At 46.9% G+C, this 20126-nt stretch overlaps 1 protein-coding gene across 1 annotated transcript in view; it reads left to right on the top strand.

The window, feature by feature from the left end:
• The window catches only part of LOC121567369 (protein jagged-1b-like), a 49743-nt gene extending 45016 nt beyond the window's left edge, over positions 1 to 4727 (top strand). Inside the window, exons 9-13 of the mRNA XM_045217075.1 lie at positions 442 to 555; positions 2127 to 2240; positions 2522 to 2745; positions 2831 to 2981; positions 3121 to 4727. Coding sequence (XP_045073010.1) covers positions 442 to 555; positions 2127 to 2240; positions 2522 to 2745; positions 2831 to 2981; positions 3121 to 3560 — 1043 coding nt within the window. The 3' untranslated portion in view covers positions 3561 to 4727. The remainder of the gene's footprint in view (positions 1 to 441; positions 556 to 2126; positions 2241 to 2521; positions 2746 to 2830; positions 2982 to 3120) is intronic.
• The last annotated feature ends 15399 nt before the right edge of the window (positions 4728 to 20126 follow it).

The following is a 20126-nucleotide window of genomic DNA, read 5'->3' as shown; positions in this document are numbered from 1 at the left end:
AACACAGCCCGCAGGAGCATCCACATATCAACGCAACAATTAGGAACACACACACTCACACATACACATGCATCGCTAACACACATACTTACAACTGCACACACATTTACATTTTTACATTTAGATTCTAGTCATTTTTTGCAGAAACTCTAATCTAGAACAACTCATTATGCGTGCAAATAAGAAAGCTGAAACAACCATATAAAATGAGCAATAATAGGAAAAACATTCCTAAAAAATAAGGGTAAGTAAGAATCCCATTGAACACACAGACTTGACAATTGGTTGGTTGATTAATTGGTTGATTATTTGGTTGATTCATATTTGTATCTCTCTTCAGTGATGTTGAAGTGTGAATCACTGGTTATTTTATTGTTGGCTGTATGATCAAACTATGTTATTGATAAATTGGTTAATTAATTGATTTCTCTCTCCTTTTAGCGGTGCGGCAGTGTGACTCAAACCCTTGTGGGCGTGGCGCGACGTGCCAGGAGTCTCCAGAGGGGTTCCAGTGCATCTGCCCCCCCGGCTGGACTGGCAGAACCTGCCAACTAGGTCAGTAAGATGGACGCTATGGAACACTAGTAGTCTACAAAATAAATCTCTTCGGTATAGATACATAGTATATCCACACAAAGCATTTCTAGCTAGAGAATCCAGCCACCAGATCTAACTCAGTATGCGTACAATGTTACACTATGTCCATTAGGCCCAAGTACTCTCATATTGAGAAGGAATTCCCCAAAGCCCTAATGCATATTAGTTCTAATGACAGATGATACTTCAGTAGGGGGTATTGTATCGAATCAAGTTAAACGCACACACACACACATACACATACACACACATACACATACACACACATACACACACATACAGGCTCGGGGCTCATAAGGTCCGTGGAGACATATTTCAGGATGACAGTCTTATATATATACCTCTGTGTTGTAGTGATATGTCACACTGACAACTGATAATCCCCTACAGTTCCACTTCATAGCTCGCAGTACATTGCTCACATTCACTTGTTTGCACTCAACACACACACACCACAGCCCAGGCTTTAGCTCCGACCCACAGGACAGGTTCCCAAAAATCCTGACCCTCCATCTGAGAAAAACAGACTCAGTACACACACAGAGAATATACTTTACATAGTTCTCTCTCTGTCTCTGAGTCTGTCTTCACTGTATGGATCAGTGAGAATACATCAGTGAGAATCCCCTGTCTTCAGGCTGTTCATACAGGGGTCAATGTTCCCTATCTCTCTGCTCTTTCTCACCCCTGGTGGTAAATCCTTATGGTGCTGACAGCAGCAGGGTTTCTATTACCTGACAGCTTCCTGTCTCCTCATTGATGGTGTCACACCCTCATTCTTCCCCCTGCTACCAGAGACCACCCTGAGGGGTTTCTCTCAGCTCCAACACTCTGGAGATTGGTAGAGGAGGTGACAGAGGCACGATTGCTTCTATAGCCACACTGGAAGTGGTTCAGCTCCCTTGGGTCTCGTATAGGAGATGAGACGCCCACACACAGACACACACAGACACACACACACAGAGACACACATAGAGACACACACATAGAGACACACACATAGAGACACACACATAGAGACACACACAGAGACACACACATAGAGACACACCCATAGAGACACACACATAGAGACACTCACACAGAGACACACACACACACAGACACACATAGAGACACACACACACAGACACACATAGAGACACACACAGAGACACACACATAGAGACACACACAGAGACACACACACAGAGACACACACATAGAGACACATACACAGAGACACACACATAGAGACACACACACAGAGACACACACACGCACACACACAGCCTCTGGCTTAATTTAACTTTATTGGGCTAACATTTCAGTTACCACAGCCTTTGTCATTGTTGTCTAGCATGTGTGTTATTGCTCTTTTTAAAAGGTTTATTGCTCTCTGTATATGTGACAGTGTAGATGTGAGTTGTGCCAGGCTCTTACAAAAGGACTGCTGCTGTAAATTGGCGGAAGCTAAAAGATTGTCCTGAGACCCCACCAGTGATTTTATTGATGTGTTCTCTCTCTCTACTTACCAACTCTCTCCACAGACACCAACGAGTGTGAGATGGATGTGTGTGTCCATGCCCGCTCCTGCCGTAATCTGATTGGTGGATACCTGTGCGATTGCCTGTCAGGCTGGGTGGGGCCTAACTGTGACATCAGTGAGTATGAGGTCAAGGATGGAGGAAGATGGTCCTGTATGGGTGTGTGTGTGTGTGTGTGTGTGTATGTATGTGTGTGTGTGTGTGTGTGTGTGTGTGTGTGTGTGTGTGTGTGTGTGTGTGTGTGTGTGTGTGTGTGTGTGTGTGTGTGTGTGTGTGTGTGTGTGTGTGTGTGTGTGTGTGTGTGTGTGTGTGTGTGTGTGTGTGTGTGTGTGTGTGCGTGCGTGTGCGTGTGTGTGTGTGATTGAGTGTGCTGATCTCTATTTCTCGCTGTTCTTTAGGGAACAGCAGCTGCCAGGGATTATGTCTAAATGGAGGTCACTGTGAGGACTCTGTGTCAGGCTCACGCTGCCTGTGTGTACCTGGTTTCTCTGGGAAGCACTGCCAGACTGGCCCCAGTCCCTGTGATAGCACCCCCTGTCAGCACGGAGGCCAGTGTGTGGACAAGGAGGGCAGGGCGGAGCTGTGTAGCTGTCCCATGGGCTACTCAGGGACGTACTGCGAGGTCAGACTCCATTCTTAGATACATCATCTTCCCATTGGTTTTCTGTATCCTCCTCACATATTTTGTTCTTGTTCATATTTTCCAGGTGGTGGTGGATCTGTGCAATCCCAACCCATGCCAGCAGGGGGTGCCCTGTCAGAGCACCAAGGGGGGGTACATGTGTGCCTGCCCCGAGGGTTACTATGGTAATGAGTGCACAAGCCTTAAGGACCCCTGTCATGGCCAACACTGTCCAGGTGAGTCGTAGTTGGACTACGGAGATTAGATTTTTTTTACATGATGTGTGTGTACAGGTGTGTTTGTTAACTAACTAACATGTCTCCCTCTCTCTCTCTCTCGCTCTCTCTTTCCTTCTCTCTCTCTGTCTCTCACTAGGTGCCATGTCAGACCCAGCTCGTGGAGGGGTCAATCTCTACATAGTGTTGGTGGGTGTGTCAGTATTAGTAATGGCGTGCGGCTGCGCAGCCTGCGCCCTCTTCCTCTCCCGCCTCCACCGACGACGGAAAAAGACGCAGGGCGGGCCCCAGGAGGAGGGCATCAACAACCAGAGGGAGTTCGTCACCCTCATCCGAAACCTAGACCGTCCCGCGCCCCTCCTGCCCCCTCTCACCCCCCTCACCACCACCCAGACCCCTGTCCCTGTACCGCGCTGCTGCGAAGAGATCGAGCTCACTCTACCCCCCTCCCCGGCCCCCTCACACCCCTCCCCTGCACTCAAATCCTCAAACCACGCCCCCAAACAGGACATCTCCAACCTGGAGAGGGAGAAGCTCAACCGCTTCCACTACTCAGACAACCAGGAACTGGAGGTGTGACCTTTGAACCTTTCAACTGTCAGAGGCTTTTATTATTTTGCGCCCACTTCTCTCTGACCGGGCCCTGGCCCTGGACCCCGGCGCCGTGCCATGCTGCATCGGTTCCTGTGGTGATGACCTCACCCCGACCCATCCCTCTCTGAGTTGACTCCTCATCTTTTGTGAGCTGAGATTGTCATCTGCTAAATGGCATATATTATTGGTGTAGAATGCTGGGCCTACAAGGTAGCTAAGCAGATCTATTTTGGGGACCGACCTCGCCAACATCAAGAAACAGCATGGCGGGGAACTTTTACCTCTGACTTATTACATCATGCCCTTCTGAACTGCTGACCCTGGAGCTAATCTTATGAGGGTTGGCCTTGAGTTAGAGTCTGGCCTGTGTCTGAGTGTCTCTGTGTTGTATGGGGACTCATGTAGACGGGAACAACTGTGAGGAGTCCTTTGAGCCATTCCCTAGGTGTTAATGTCCCTCTGTAGGCACCCCACTGCCCTGGCTGCCCTGGAAGGCTTGTATGGCCTGTCACTGACGTCTGTAACTGGACCTCTACAGGGACTGCAGCCCTGCACTGTGGCCTCCTGGGCTGGGCAGCAACCAATGGGAGGGAAGGGCAAAGTGGTTTTAATTCCAATTAGTCCATTTCCACATTAATTATTGAAGGATAAACTGTGGTATAATTGTTGTATGTGTGTATGTCTTTGTGTCTGTGTGTGTCTGTGCGAGGTGTGTGTCTGTGTGTCTGTGTGAGGTGTGTGTATGATTAGGATTACAGACCTTCATGCCTGTTGCCAGGAGAAAATGAGAAAATGACTGAAGGAGCAAACTATTTAAAAAAAGTATCAATAAATGCAACCTTTAAATAAAAAGAGGGACATGTTAGAAAAGAGAGTAGAGCCTGACCCCAATCCATTTGAACCATGAGAGAACTGAGTTAAAACATTACACTGTTGCCTGTGCGGTCTCTGTAACACACTGTGGTTGTCAAAGATGTAAGATGTTTTTTATACCTTTGTGTAAAATAGCTCTGTTGTATATATGTTGTACATATTGATATTGGTTTTTTTTGTACTGTGGTTTGTCTCACTGTTTTACTTTGCTCTATTTGTCATCTCTCTCCTTCCATTCGTCTTGGGCTGCCAGCAGGTGTGGATTGTAATTAAAGTGCATTTACCTTCCAAATCCATGTTTGTGTAGCAGCGTTATTTGTATGTCTCAGATCCAAGACATATGGATAGGTGAATGGATAGCTTTCAACAATCCTGTTGTGGTAGATCAGTGTTCATCAAGGGAGGTAGGAAGGAAATACATTTTCAAAGTTGTGGAATTGGTCATGCAGTTCTATCTATGGCTAGTAGAGCGATTTTCACCAGTACTGGGAGGCCAGAGAGTATATTCCAAAATGGAGAGCATGGCTCTAAGCCACCATGACTGTGTCACCTGGTCACACAACGCACACATATACAGCAATCACTCAAATCTAATACAAACACACATGCACACACAGAGATTGTAATTGTGCCAGGAAAAACTAAGGATAGAACACCTGACCGGCTTTGATATCTCAAAATGGTCCTCTGTAGCTCAGCTGGTAGAGCACGGTGCTTGTAACGCCAAGGTAGTGGGTTCGATCCCCGGGACCACCATACACAAAAATGTATGCACGCATGACTGTAAGTCGCTTTGGATAAAAGCGTCTGCTAAATGGCATATTATTATTATAAAATGATTTAGTTGCCTGTGAGGGACTTTGTTAGTGTGTGTGTCCCTGTACGTTTATGTTAGAGAGCAAGATATACTGTAAGTGGGTTCACAATACAGTGAGAATGAATCTGTGTTTTATATGTGTGTGTATGTTGTGAGAGAGAAAGTGAGTGAGAGGTCACAGCAGTTAGAGTGAGCAAGGTTATGGCTATGACGAATGTGACCTTTGCCCTTCTCAGACGAGCTAAAGGGTGGAAATGACCATGGGCTTCCCGTCCCCACCCTGGCCACAAGGAAATGTAGGAAATAGAGTTTCTACCCAACACGCACGCACGCACACACATACAAAATCACTGCATTGTAGAGACCTCTTCACACCTGCTGTGCAGCTCAGGATGACTCCATAGCCCACCCATCATCAACCATACATACAGCAAAGGTCAACGTTCCTCATTGTACAAAGTTTCAAGTTCCTCGTTCATCGATCTTCCATTGATTTTGCTATCATACTAATGCAGGGTATACAGTACCAGTCAACATTTTGGACACACCTACTCATTCAAGGGTTTTTCTTTATTTTTAATATTTTCTACATTGTAGAATAATAGCGAAGACATCAAAACTATGAAATAACACATATGGAATCATGTAGTAACCAAAAAAGTGTTCAACAAATAAAAATATATTTTATATTTGAGATTCTTCAAAGTAGCCACCCTTTGCCTTGATGACAGCTTTGCACACTCTTGGCATTCTCTCAACCAGCTTCACCTGGAATGCTTTTCCAACAGTCTTGAAGGAGTTCCCACATATGCTTGGCATTTGTTGGCTGCTTTTCCTTCACTCTGCTGTCCGACTCATCCCAAACCATCTCAATTGGATTGAGGTCGGGGGATTGAGGAGGCCAGGTCATCTGATGCAGCACTCCATCACTCTCCTTGTTGGTAAAATAGCCCTTACACAGCCTGGAGGTGTGTTGGGTCATTGTCTTGTTGAAAAACAAATGATAGTCCTACTAAGCCCAAACCAGATGGGATGGCGTATCACTGCAGAATGCTGTGGTAGCCATGTTGGTTAAGTGTGCCTTGAATTCTAAATAAATCATAGACAGTGTCACCAGCAAAGCACCCCAACACCATAACACCTCCTCCTCCATGCTTTACGGTGGGAACTACACATGCGGAGATCATCCGTTCACCCACACCGCGTCTCACAAAGACCAAAGGACAAATTTCCACCAGTCTAATGTCCATTGCTCGTGTTTCTTGGCCCAAGCAGGTCTCGTCTTCTTATTGGTGTCCTTTAGTAGTGGTTTCTTTGCAGCAATTCGACCATGAAGGCCTGATTCACACAGTCCCCTCTGAACAGTTGAGGTTGAGATGTGTCTGTGACTTGAACTCTTTGAAGCATTATTTGGGCTGCAATTTCTGAGGCTGGTAACTCTAATGAACATATCCTCTGCAGCAGAGGTAACTCTGGGTCTTCCATTCCTGTGGCGGTCCTCATGAGAGCCAGTTTCATCATAGCCCTTGATGGTTTTTGCAACTGCACTTGAAGAAACTTTCAAAGTTCTTGACATTTTCCATATTGACTGACCTTCATGTCTTAAAGTAATGATGGACTGTCTTTTCTCTTTGCTTATTTGAGCTGTTCTTGCCATAATATGGACTTGGTCTTTTACCAAATATGGCTATCTTCTGTATACCCCCCCTTGTGGTGGAAGACGGAGCGGTTTGAGCATAACAAGTCAACCCCGTAACTCATAGAAGTTAGGCTAAAAATGTTTGAACAATTATTTTTAAAAATGTGAAGCTTGCATTCAATTGCCACTCCCTGTTGCACACAACAAGCTTCCATTCCCCCTGTCACAAGGGGATGTATGGATGATTGACAAAGAAATCATCAACCCTGTTACAGTCAACCCTGTTACAGTCAACCCTGTTACTTAATTTGGCACTGAATAGGAACTTACTATAGTCTTTTTTCTATTGAACCTCTTGAGATGGGAAAACATGTATTTTATGAAATTGAACATGCACTCTTTATGCAGAATGTTAAAATTAGATGAAATCAAACTTTATTATTTTTTTACCAAGTAAGGCTACACTTTTCAAAAGGCACCGAATCGGTGGAACGACTCACTTTTCAATATCAACATAACTCACAAGTATGGGATAGGTATGATAAATATAAACGGGTAGTCCCTCAAAGGTGGAATTTTTGGGAGATATTTCTGTTCTTCAATATGTGGCACCTCCAACTGAATATGAAACCTACAGATCTCACTTTCTTCATATTACCATTCAAAACAGCAAGGCAGGTAGAATCATCTCAAAAGGGTGCTCACTGAGTTTTGCTGCAGCGTCATCATCTGGCAATGACTTCAGAGGTATGAGAGAATGATTTGGTAACTGAACAAAGAAAGGACCAGTCCTGTACCGCCATCTGGTGGCCAATAAAGGTAGTACTTCTGTTAGTGGAAATAAACTCGTGCTTTTACATTAGTTTACAACACTAACTATTCATCTGTGGCTTAGTGCCAGTAAATTAATTGTTGATATAATTTTGACTTTATTAATTAATTATTTAAATACAGAAAATGTGCCAAGCAATCAAGCAATCAATCCATCAATGGTGAGCTTCACTTGAGTTTATCTGCAGATTTTCAATACAAGTCTAAACAACGGGCTTGTAAAAAAAGCCATCCTGCTCCCCTCCTCTCTACCTAACTTCCCCTCACAGTCCCCTTAGTTTCCCTTAAGTCCCGTTAGTTTGGCTGCGCAGTCTAACTTAGTTGTCACTCACCCGTCATAGCGCTGCTATTTCAAGCCTCTGCCTCTAACCCTATGAAGCTCTTTGCCACCTTCTCCTCCCTGCTGAATCCTCCTCCTCCTTCCCCTCCCTCCTCCCTCTCTGTGGATGACTTCGTCAACCATTTTGAAAAGAAGGTTGACGACATCCAATCCTCATTTATTAAGTCAAATGACACCGCTGGTCCTGCTCACACTGCCCTACCCTATGCTTTGACTTCTTTCTCCCCTCTCTCTCCAGATGAAATCTTGCGACTTGTGACGGCCGGCCGCCCAACAACCTGCCCGCTTGACCCTATCCCCTCCTCTCTTCTCCAGACCATTTCCGGAGACCTTCTCCCTCACCTCACCTCGCTCATCAACTCATCCTTGACCGCTGGCCATGTCCCTTCTGTCTTCAAGAGAGCGAGAGTTGCACCCCTCCTCAAAAAACCTACACTCGATCCCTCTGATGTCAACAACTACAGACCAGTATCCCTTCTTTCTTTTCTCTCCAAAACTCTTGAGCGTGCCGTCTCTAGCCAACTCTCCTGCTATCTCTCTCCGAATTACCTTCTTGATCCAAATCAGTCAGGTTTCAAGACTGGTCATTTAACTGAGACTGCTCTTCTCTGTGTCACGGAGGCTTTCCACACTGCTAAAGCTAACTCTCTCTCCTCTGCTCTTATCCTTCTAGACCTATCTGCTGCCTTTGATACTGTGAACCATCAGATCCTCCTCTCCACCCTCTCCCAGTTGGGCATCTCCGGCGCTGCTCACTCTTGGATTGCGTCCTACCTGACAGGTCGCTCCTACCAGGTGGCGTGGCGAGAATCTGTCTCTGCACCACGTGCTCTCACCACTGTTATCCCCCAGGGCTCAGTTCTAGGGCCTCTCCTATTCTCTCTATACACCAAGTCACTTGGCTCTGTCATATCCTCACATGGTCTCTCCTATCATTGCTACGCAGACGACACATAATTCATTTTCTCCTTTCCCCCTTCTGATAACCAGGTGGCGAATCGCATTTCTGCATGTCTGGCAGACATATCAGTGTGGATGTCGGATCACCACCTCAAGCTAAACCTAGGCAAGATGGAGCTGCTCTTCCTCCCGGGGAAGGACTGCCCGCTCCATGATCTCGCCATCACGGTTGACAACTCCATTGTGTCCTCCTCCCAGAGTGCAAAGAACCTTGGCGTGATCATGGACAACACCCTGTCGTTTTCCGCTAACATCAAAGCGGTGACCCGATCCTGCAGGTTCATGCTCTATAACATTCGCAGAGTACGACCCTACCTTACACAGAAAGCGGCACAGGTCCTAATCCAGGCACTTGTCATCTCCCGTCTGGATTACTGCAACTCGCTGTTGCCTGGGCTCCCTGCCTGTGCCATTAAACCCATACAACTTATCCAGAACGCTGCAGCCCGTCTGGTGTTCAACCTTCCCAAGTTCTCTCATGTCACCCCGCTCCTCCGCACACTCCACTGGCTTCCAGTTGAGGCTCGCATCTACTACAGACCATGGTGCTTGCCTACGGAGCTGTGAGGGGAACGGCATCTCCTTTCCTTCAGGCTCTGAACAGACCCTACACCCAAACGAGGGCACTACGTTCATCCACCTCTGGCCTGCTATCCCCCTACCTCTACGGAAGCACAGTTCCCACTCAGCCCAGTCAAAGCTATTTGCTGCTCTGGCACCCCAATGGTGGAACAAGCTCCCCCATGACGCTAGGACAGCGGAGTCACTGACCACCTTCCGTAGACTCTTGAAACCCTACCTCTTTAAGGAATACCTGGAATAGTATAAAAGTAATCCTTCTACCCCCCCTCCCCCACTCCCTCATAAAGTGGTTGTCCCACTGGCTATCATAAGTTGATGGCAACAATTTGTAAGTCGCTCTAGATAAGAGCGTCTGCTAAATGACGTAAATGTAAATGTAAAAATTCCCAACCAATCAGAGCGCTTGGAGAAGAGAGAAGACACACGGTTTCTGAGGTCTTTTTTATTGTTGATATTAACACAAATACCTGAATGTTGTGCGTGCATCGAAATAATCACAACAATTAAGATTTCAAGTCATTCCAAGATCCATTATAAATACCAGAAGTGTGTGCCTAATGTGTGGTGGTGACGAAGGAAAGGAATAAAACCCTGGAAGGAGAAGGATCCGCCTTGTTCTTACTGGACATCCTGTAGATCAGGGTTCTTCAATTCCGGTCCTGGAGGGCCGAAACACCTCTGTTTTTCATCCTCTCCTTCTAATCAGGGGCTAATTCAGACCTGGGTGAGTGCAATTAACTACCAGGTATAAATAAAAACAGAAGTGTTTCGGCCCTCCAGGACCGGAATTGAAGAACCCTGCTGTAGATGGTCAGAACCCAAGTTAGAATGAGGGATCAGAAGCCAACTGCTCAGATGAGCTCCAGCTAGCCGTTTTTACATTGTCCTTCATTTAGCCGGATTTCTGACCAGCTTCAGGTAGGATTGCATAATTAGCCGAATATTACCTGTTTCCGCACCCCAGGATACATATGATTTACCCTGCATCCCTAAGCCGTATGGGGCTGCTGTCAAAACCCACACCACACACACAAAGCCGTCGCATCCCAGAGGAAGATGAGCTGCGAGGCATTACATTCTCATCGTACCGTCGACCAGCCCTGCTCCAGGTCTCGTCTGGAGCAGGGCTAGAGGCCCCCGGCTAGAGACATCATCTCCGATATGGGAGTGCCACTGCCTGTACTCCCCGTGTCGGCCCGGCTACTCCCCTGAGAGACACTACTCCCTCCCGGCCATCCCGAGGTGGCCCAGCTATTTACCAGATCGGCGTTGCTCCAAGCCCCCCCGGCTGGAGACTACTTTGTATCTACCAGAGTGTTGAGAGTGCCACCTCCCCCCGAGATGGTCCAACTGCTGCTCTGCCGACCGACGTCCCTCTAGGCCCCCCCGGCCAGAGGCATGGGAGTGCCGGGTCCCCTTCTGCTCCCCAGAGCAGCGTAGCTCCCCAGCAGATGAAGACAACTCCAGAGGGAACAGTCCACCACACCAAGGTCTGCACCCCCCTCAGCCAGAGCCTTGACTAGCCATAGTTAAGGAGACTACCGCTCCAATCGTGGAGCCACAGCCAGCCACTGCCATGGGGCCCGTTCTGGTTGCTGTTGAGGAGTCGTCCTCTCCTCCTTGTGGGGATTCCCTGAGAGGTCGAGGCAGACGCTTGGGTGTCCGAGGTTTGACTGTCTGCTGCCCTGGAACCTTCAACCATGAAGTCTCCACCTGCCTCTTCTGCTCCTGGCCCAGAGCCCAAGCCAGCGGTGTATTCTTCGCCTATTCCTAGGATGGAGCCACAGTCTGCAGCTTCAGCAGATGTCAAGTGCAGCCAGGACATTGAGGCCTCTCCAGCCCACCTGCCAGCATCGTGCTAGTTCCAATCCCGAGGGTCCTGCTACCTCCAGACCTTCCAGACCTTGCCTCAGGGAACCCGCCAGACATCACCCTGGGTGACCCACCAGAAGTCACCCCTGATATCCCCCCTAACCTAGCTGTCTAGTTATCTGCCTCCATGGTAGGGTCAGAGTTCCCTGCCCCCACGGTAGGGGTAAGGTCAGAGTTAGAGATCCCTGCCTCCACGGTAGCGTCAGAGTTCCCTTCCTTCCTGGTAGGGTCAGAATTCCCTTCCTTCCCGGTAGGGTCAGAGTTCCCTAGTTGTAGGTTCACACTGTTCTGACTTAGGTTCATGGATCCCTGCCATAGTGCTAGGTCCCCAGTCCTCTACCGTTCTAGGTTTACAGTTCCCTGCACTAGTAGGCTCTAGGTATCCTCCCCAGCTAGGACCCACTTTCACTTTGTCGTCAGGTCTGCAGTATCCTGCCCTGCACAGACTGCAGACTCCCGCCTGATTGGGTTTGCAGCGTCCTAGCCCGCCAGGCTTAGAGCCCCCTGCCTTGCTGGCCCGTTTGCAGGTCTGCAGTCTCCTGCCCTGCTTGGATTGCAGCCCCCTGCTTTTGTTGATATGCAGTTACTTATCCCACCAGGTTTAGAGCCACCTGCCCTCCCAGGCTGTAAGTTAGGTGCCCTGTCTGTAGGTATACATTCTCCTGCCCTGCTCAGATCGCAGCCCCCTGCCTTAGTTGGTTAGAAGTTGCCTAGCACACCAGGCTTTCAGCCTCCTGCCCTGTTAGGCAACAAGTTACCTGTGATAAGTTCTCAGTCCTCAGCCCTGTTCGGCCCTAGCACTAGGTCCTCAGTCTCCAGCTGTATTAGATTTGCTGTCTCCATCACTATTCGGCCCTCAGTCCCTAGCTCAGGTGGGTCATCAGGCTACTTCCCCGCTAGTCTCAGTATTTCTCCAGGTGGCCCAGAGCTCTACTGCTATTCTAGACCTCAGTCGTTGCCCCTGTCAGGCCCAGAGTCGCTTTTCCTGTCAGGTCCAGAGTCAGTTTCCATGGCAGGTCCAGAGTTAGTTTCCCTGTCAGGTCAAGGGTTAGTTTCCCTGTCAGGCCCAACGTTATCAGCACTAGGCTCCCAGCCTTCAGCCATTCTAGTTTCATCGTCTCCAGCTCTAGTCAGCCTTCAGTCCACTGCTCCGCCAGGCTATGTGTTCTCTAGCCCACTAGAGAACACATAGCCTGTGGACCCTCAGTTGGTCCGCAGCCCCCAGCCTCAGTCGGCAAGCAGTCAGCTCCCTCAGCGCTACACGCCAAACCTCCTGCCCTAGTTCTAGGCCCTGGGTCTCCCGTCCCGCTAGGTTCTGAGTTATCTGCTCTTCTAGGTGTCCGGTCCCTGCACCTAGCCAGTTAGCCGCCCCCATCCTGACCCGGTGCCCAAAAGCCTAGACTAGCACCAGGCAAGTTTGCTGCTCAGCTAGGCTCACAGCCTCCCCCCATACCTGGTTTGCAGTCCTCAGTCTTAGTAGTAGGTTCCAAGTCCCCTGCCCTGTCAGGCTCTGAGTTTCCTGCCTTGCTAGGCTCTCAGCCCCTTGACCTGGGGGAACCACCTTTCCCTGACCCAGAGGGCCTGCTGTCTCCAGTTCTGGAAGGCCATCCACCTCCTGCACTGGAAGACCCTCTGGCCCTCACACCTGGGGAACCACCTGACTTCATCTCTGGGGACCAGCTGGCCCCTGCCTCCGGATCCCTAATGGGCCTTGCCCAGGGGTCCCCACCTGCTCCAACATGAGAGCCATCCTCAACACTGGGGCCCCACAAGGGTGCGTGCTCAGCCCCCTCCTGTACTCCCTGTTCACCCATGACTGCGTGGCCAAGCACACCTCCAACTCAATCATCAAGTTTGCAGACGACACAAGAGTAGTAGGCTTGATTACCAACAATGACGAGACAGCCTACAGGGAGGAGGTGAGGGCTCTGGGAGTGTGGTGCAAGGAAAATAACCTCTCACTCAACGTCAACAAAACAAAGGAGATGATTGTGGACTTCAGGAAACAGCAGAGGGAGCACCCCCCTATCCACATCAACGGGACCGCAGGGGAGAAGTTGGAAAGCTTCAAGCTCCTTGGCATACACATCACTGACAAACTGAAATTGTCCACCCACTCAGGCAGTGTGGTGAAGAAGGCGCAACAGAGCCTCTTCAACCTCAGGAGGCTGAAGAAATTTGGCTTGGCACCTAAAACCCTCACAAACTTTTACAGATGCACAATTGAGAGCATCCTGTCGGGCTGTATCACCGCCTGGTACGGCAACTGCACCGCCCACAACCGCAGGGCTCTACAGAGGGTGGTGCGGTCTGCTCAACGCATTACCGGGGGCAAACTACCCGCCCTCCAGGACACCTACAGCACCCGATGTCACAGGAAGATCAAAAAGATAATCAAGGACATCAACCACCCGAACCACTGCCTGTTCAACCCGCTATCATCCAGAAGGCGAGGTCAGTACAGGTGCATCAAAGCTGGGACTGAGAGAATGAAAAAAAGCTTATATCTCAAGGCCATCAGACTGTTAAATAGCCATCACTAGCACATTAGAGGCTGCTGCTGCCTATTGAAATCACTGGCCATTTTAAGAAATTGAACACTTGTCACTTTAATAATGTTTACATATCTTGCATTACTCTTCTCATATGTATGTACTGTATTCTATAATATTCTACAGTATCTTAGTCCATGCCGCTCTTTCATTGCTTGTCCATATATGTATATATTCTTAATTCCATTCCTTACTTAGATTTGTGTGCATTGGGTATACAGTTGAAGTCGGAAGTTCATATACACCTAAGCCAAATACATTTAAACTCACAATTCCTGACATTTATTCCTAGTAAAAGTTCCCTGTCTTAGGTCAGTTAGGATCACCACTTTATTTTAAGAATGTGAAATGTCAGAATAATAGTAGAGAGAATTATTTATTTCAGCTTTTATTTCTTTCATCACATTCCCAGTGGGTCAGAAGTTTACATTCATTCAATTAGTATTTGGTAGCATTGCATTTAAATTGTTTAACTTGGGCCAAACGTTTCAGGTAGCCTTCCACAAGCTTCCCACAATAAGTTGGGTGAATTTTGGCCTATTCCTCCTGACAGAGCTGGTGCAACTGAGTCAGGTTTGTAGGCCTCCTTGCTCCCACACTCTTTTTCAGTTCTGCCCACAAATTCTCTATAGGATTGAGGTCAGGGCTTTGTGATGGCCACTCCAATACCTTGACTTTGTTGTCCTTAAGCCATTTTGCCACAACTTTGGCAGTATGCTTGGGATCATTGTACATTTGGATGACCCATTTGCGACCAAGCTTTAACTTCCTGACTGATGTCTTGAGATGTTGCTTCAATATATCCACACAATTTTCCTACTTTGTGAAGTGCACCAGTCCCTCCTGCAGCAAAGCACCCCCACAGCATGATGCTGCCACCCCCGTGCTTCACGGTTGGGATGGTGTTCTTCGGCTTGCAAGCTACCCCCTTTTTCCTCCAAACATAACAATGGTCATTATGGCCAAACAGTTCTATTTTTGTTTCATCAGACCAGAGGACATTGCTCCAAAAAGTATGATCTTTGTCCCCATGTGCAGTTGCAAACCGTAGTCTGGCTTTTTTATGGCGGTTTTGGAGCAGTGGCTTCTTCCTTGCTGAGCGGCCTTTCAGGTTATGTCGATATAGGACTCGTTTTACTGTGGATATAGATACTTTTGTACCTGTTTCCTCCAGCATCTTCACAAGATCCTTTGCTGTTTTTCTAGGATTGATTTGCACTTTTCGCTCCAAAGTACGTTAATCTCTAGGAGACAGAATGCGTCTCCTTCCTGAGCGGTATGACGGCTGCGTGGTCCCATGGTGTTTATACTTGCGTACTATTGTTTGTACAGATGAACATGGTACCTTCAGGCGTTTGGAAATTGCTGTTACAGATACAGGTATCCTGTATGTGTATTTGTGTTTTTCCTCTCCTTCTGCCCTAATCACAGGTGTCCTTTGTGTTCCTGATTGTTTGTACAGATGAACGCGGTACCTTCAGGTGTTTGGAAATTGCTCCCAAGGATGAACCAGACTTGTGGAGTTCTACATTTTCTTTCTGAGGTCTTGGCTGATTTCTTTTCATTTTCCCATGATGTCAAGCAAAGAGGCACTGAGTTTGAAGGTAGGCCTTGAAATACATCTACAGGTACACCTCCAATTGACTCAAATGACGTCAATTAGCCTATCAGAAGCTTCTAAAGCCATGACATCATTTTCTGGAATTTTCCAAGCTGTTTAAAGGCACAGTCAACTTAGTGTATGTAGACTTCTGACCCACTGGAATTGTGATACAGTGAATTATAAGTGAAATAATCTGTCTGTAAACAATTGTTGGAAAAATGACTTGTGTCATGCACAAATTAGATGTCCTAACCGACTTGCCAAAACTATAGTTTGTTAACAAGAAATTTGTGGAGTGATTGAAAAACGAGTTTCAATGACTCCAACCTAAGTGTATGTGAACTTCCGACTTCAACTGTATGTTGTGAAATTGTTAGATATTACTTGTTAGATATTACTGCACTGTCAGAGCTAGAAGCACAAGCATTTCGCTACACCCGCAATAACATCTGCTAAACAAACTGTATGTGACAAATAACATTTGATTTGATTTGATTTGAGAGAGTCACCAACCTCAGCCGCAGCCAGTGATCTGCCGACGACAGTTGTGGCTGGTGTGCCACCATCCTCCGCCGCAGTAGGCGAGCTACCACCTCCAGCCGTGGCCAGCCTCTGGCATCGTATTCAGCGCCAATGGATGGGCCCCAGCAGCCCTGCACCAGCTGAGTTAGAGGGTCCTTTGCCACACCCATGGAGCGGCCCAAGACTGCTTTTGTGTTCTTGTCAAATTGAATTTAAAATGTTCAATTTTAGAATAATTTTACCACTTCTCTTGTTGACTTCTCAAAAACCAAATCCCGGCCTGGTCTGCTTGGTCTGTTTCGCAAGCGTTCCTGGAAGTCTTGCGATGTTGCGCCTCTGGGTTTAGAAACTCTATGTTATTAGCTTTGTAAAATGTTAAAATTTGAAAACACACCAGTGGCCATGAGGTGGGGATAGGATGGTGGACAGGAAAACATTTTGAAAAGTGGAGCATATTATAAGTAAATACGGAATGGGGGAATGCACAAGTGTTAAGGAGGATCAACTGAAGTTGAAGATTCCCTGTGTTTGTGACTCCCTCTGTTTGGTGCGATGCAGACCCGATGGACAGCTTGGTAAAACAGAGAAGACACTGCCTGTACTACTGAGTTTTGATGCAGAGTCTTTACCAGATAAAATCAAGTTAGGATGTGTCAGCTATCCCGTGAGAGCTTTTGTCCCGAATCCATTACGGTGTTTTAGGTGTCAAGCTTATGGTCATGTGGCAGCAGTGTGTAGGATATTCCTAGATGTGAGAAGGGTGCAGGAGGACATGAGACAAAGGAATGTGTAGTATCAGTGGGAAAAGTTGTGTGTGTAAACTGTAGGGGTACCCATAGTGCTGGAGATCAGAGGTGTCTGGTGAGAGAAAGTCAAGTTAAGGTTGCCAGGATCAGAGTAGTGCAGAAGGTGTTGTATGCTGAGGCAGTGAAGAGAGTAATAGAGGAAGATGAATCCAGGGTGAGGATCCTAAGAGGATCCATGTGAGTAGGCCGAGACCAATAGAGAGTGATAGGAATAACATGTGCTTCAGTAAGGTTGTTTTTTTGGCGTTCATGGCCATGGTTGTCAATTGTACCGCAGGAATGGAACGTAAAACACAGAGGATAGATGTTGTGATGGCAGTTGCAGAGAAGTACTTGGGTGTGCGAGATTTTACTGCAGAAGAATTACAAGATGTTTTGAATGATAGTGTTCTGTCCTCCCAGGCTGCTGGCCTGGAGAAGGATAAGATAGGGCCAAAGTAGTGGAATAGTGGTGAGGTTTTAATGAGTGCAGGGTAGGGCCATTTTTTCACAAAGTGTAATGAATTCATACTACAGAAAAGTAGGCTGATACACAGACAATACAGTAGGTGGCGACATGTACCTATAACATTTGTTTGCGGACTGCCATAATACCAAAGAAGAAGAAAAATAATCTACACACCATTTTTACAACATCCCGCTAACTCAGAGTGAGGAGATGGGGTTAGCGGGAGGTGACTCCGACTGAGAAGATGGCAGAAGTGGATGCTGAGTTCAAATCAAGTAGCACGTCGAGCAAAGTTGGTGAAGACGAATGTTCTGAATGGACAACAGTAGTATCAAAAGCTGGAACAAAAAGGAAATTGTCTAAAATTGGAGTGGAGGATACGTGTATGAATGATAAGGAATCGCTTCTTGTTGGGATGCGTTTGTTGAGTAAGGATGTAACATGTTTACCTGCTTTGTTTAATATTAATAGTTAACAATTATATACTGTTCTACTAATGCTTTGTTTTTGTAAAGGGATGGTTTCTCCTCCAGCTCCCAGCAGCTAGTCTAGGCGAGATAGGGGTATCTGGAGCTGACAATTGATTTATGAATGGCTAGGTGATAAAACCAACAACCACATTCCATTTCATGATTAATGGTGTGTGAGGGAGATGTCTCCAGTCTGACTGAGCCTGCTTTTTCATAGACTGAATTGGTGTCTGTATGTGTAAGGTACCAGGGACGAGATCTGTTATGAATAGTTGATAAGAACCTTGTCTTGGGGGGCCAAACCCTAGTTTCCATACAATGAGAACAGTCTTCACAGCAGATACTGTCTGCTGGGAATTATTCATTTCTGTCATACAAATCCTAACCTTTTGACCCATTCTACACATCTGCTGTTTGTCATGTAGACTAAGAGGGTGTATCGTGCTGTAAAATATCTTTGTATTCTTTGTATGTCAGAGCTCTCGGCCCAACACTCAAGAGTGTTGGGTCGACCAGCCTCATTATTGCAGAGCACTCACTATATTCACGGGTGTGGGTGGCGTGACCTGCTGCCTTATTAATACATTTTGAATAAAGTAATATCCTGATTGGTGATTGACCTAGTCTCTCCTCATTATTGATTAGAATTTCCAAGACAATATGCATATGTGGGATACCCGTTTGAGGTGTCGAAAATGGTGAAGTATGCACTTGGAAAAGTGGAGTCTGTCAGAGTGACCAGGAGTGGTCTTATTTTGATTTATTGTATTTCTGAAGAACAGAGGAAGATTGCAGTGGGCCTCAAAATAATCCGGACAACAGAAGGTGTTTTGAACTTCAGAGTCAAAGGAGTCATCTCAGGAGTGACGACGGATGTTCAAGTTGAATACCTGAAAATAATTCCTGGTGTGGTTGGTGCCCGGCGTCTGACCCGCTGGGTGAATGGAGTTAAAGAAGAAAGCCTGTCGTCCTGTTGTTTTTTGATAAAGAGCAAATACCTACGCATGTGAAGCTTGGTTATGTAAGATACGCTGTAAGAGCTTTTGTTCCCAAACCACTGCAGTGTAAGAATTGTAAAGGATTTGGCCATGTTTCAACAGACGGACAGAGTATACTGAAGAACGGTGTGTAGAAGGACCACGGTGTTGCAATTGTGGTGGGGATCATGATCCTCAGTTCCTGGAGTGCCCTGTAAGGGTGAAGGAGATTGAGGTGGCAAAAGTTAGAGCGGGCAATCGAATCTCCTATTCAGAGGCGATGAAAATAATTAAGAAAACAAGTGATGCTGGTGAAGATATGGTAGTTGATGCGCCACAGCCTGTAGTGTAAATGTTTGCCTCCAGACAAAATATACCCTGTGTGTTAAAAAGGTGGATTTTGTTGCGTTCATTGCCACAGTTATAAACTGTACGGCACAAGTTTTATTGATTTATTTTGTGGTCGTTTTTTGGTCGTTTATTCCGTTTTTGGGGAATCCTGTTTCCATCCCGAACAGTAGGTGGCGGGATTCACATAAAATTGTGTGATTCCCAAAATACCATAGAAGACTGGTGCAAACCAGGAGTACGTTGGAAGTAATGTTAGACAAAGATTTGGTTGGAGAGCCTCGTAAATGGCGTCCCTTGAGAAAGCAAGAACAAGATGTATGTTAGGAGAAGTGCAGTATTATCATAAGGAGACGTATACTTGGATTACGGAGGAGGAATGGAGGGAAAAAGAGAGGCAGAGGAGGTCTAAGAGAGAGAGAGAGGAAGATTGTGAGCTTGAGTTGGTTAAAAATGGCGGAAAAAAGGGAGAAGTGTTGTTAAAGAAGAATGGTAGAAAATGTAAGCAGAGTGAGCTGAAGACAGGAGGAGAAATGGAAGTGAATGAGGGTGAAGTATCAGAGGTGGTAGGTGTAAAGATGAGGGTCAGGATAAAGATGAGTCTGTGACAGTAGGAATGACGTTTTTGGAAAAAGTGGACCCTTGCCTTTTGGCTGATCCATTTGTGGTTTCAGGGTGGGTGAAAAAATAATTGGGTATAGTGGAATCGGTGAGGGTAACCAGAAGTGGTCTAGTGATAATTCTTTTTGTTTCTGTTGGTCAGAGGGAGAAGGTGCTCGGAGTTAAAGAAATGGGGGCAAGAAATGTGAATTGTTTTGCTCTCAAGAAAAGGGCGCCATTGAAAGGAGTGATTACTGGGTAGCAGTAAATGTAAAAGTTGACGAAGATTCCCGGTGTTTGTGATGCTCGTT

The sequence above is a fragment of the Coregonus clupeaformis genome, chromosome 6 (genome assembly GCF_020615455.1).
Source record: "Coregonus clupeaformis isolate EN_2021a chromosome 6, ASM2061545v1, whole genome shotgun sequence".
Taxonomy (NCBI): domain Eukaryota; kingdom Metazoa; phylum Chordata; class Actinopteri; order Salmoniformes; family Salmonidae; genus Coregonus; species Coregonus clupeaformis.
This window is presented reverse-complemented; position numbering and strand designations above follow the sequence as displayed.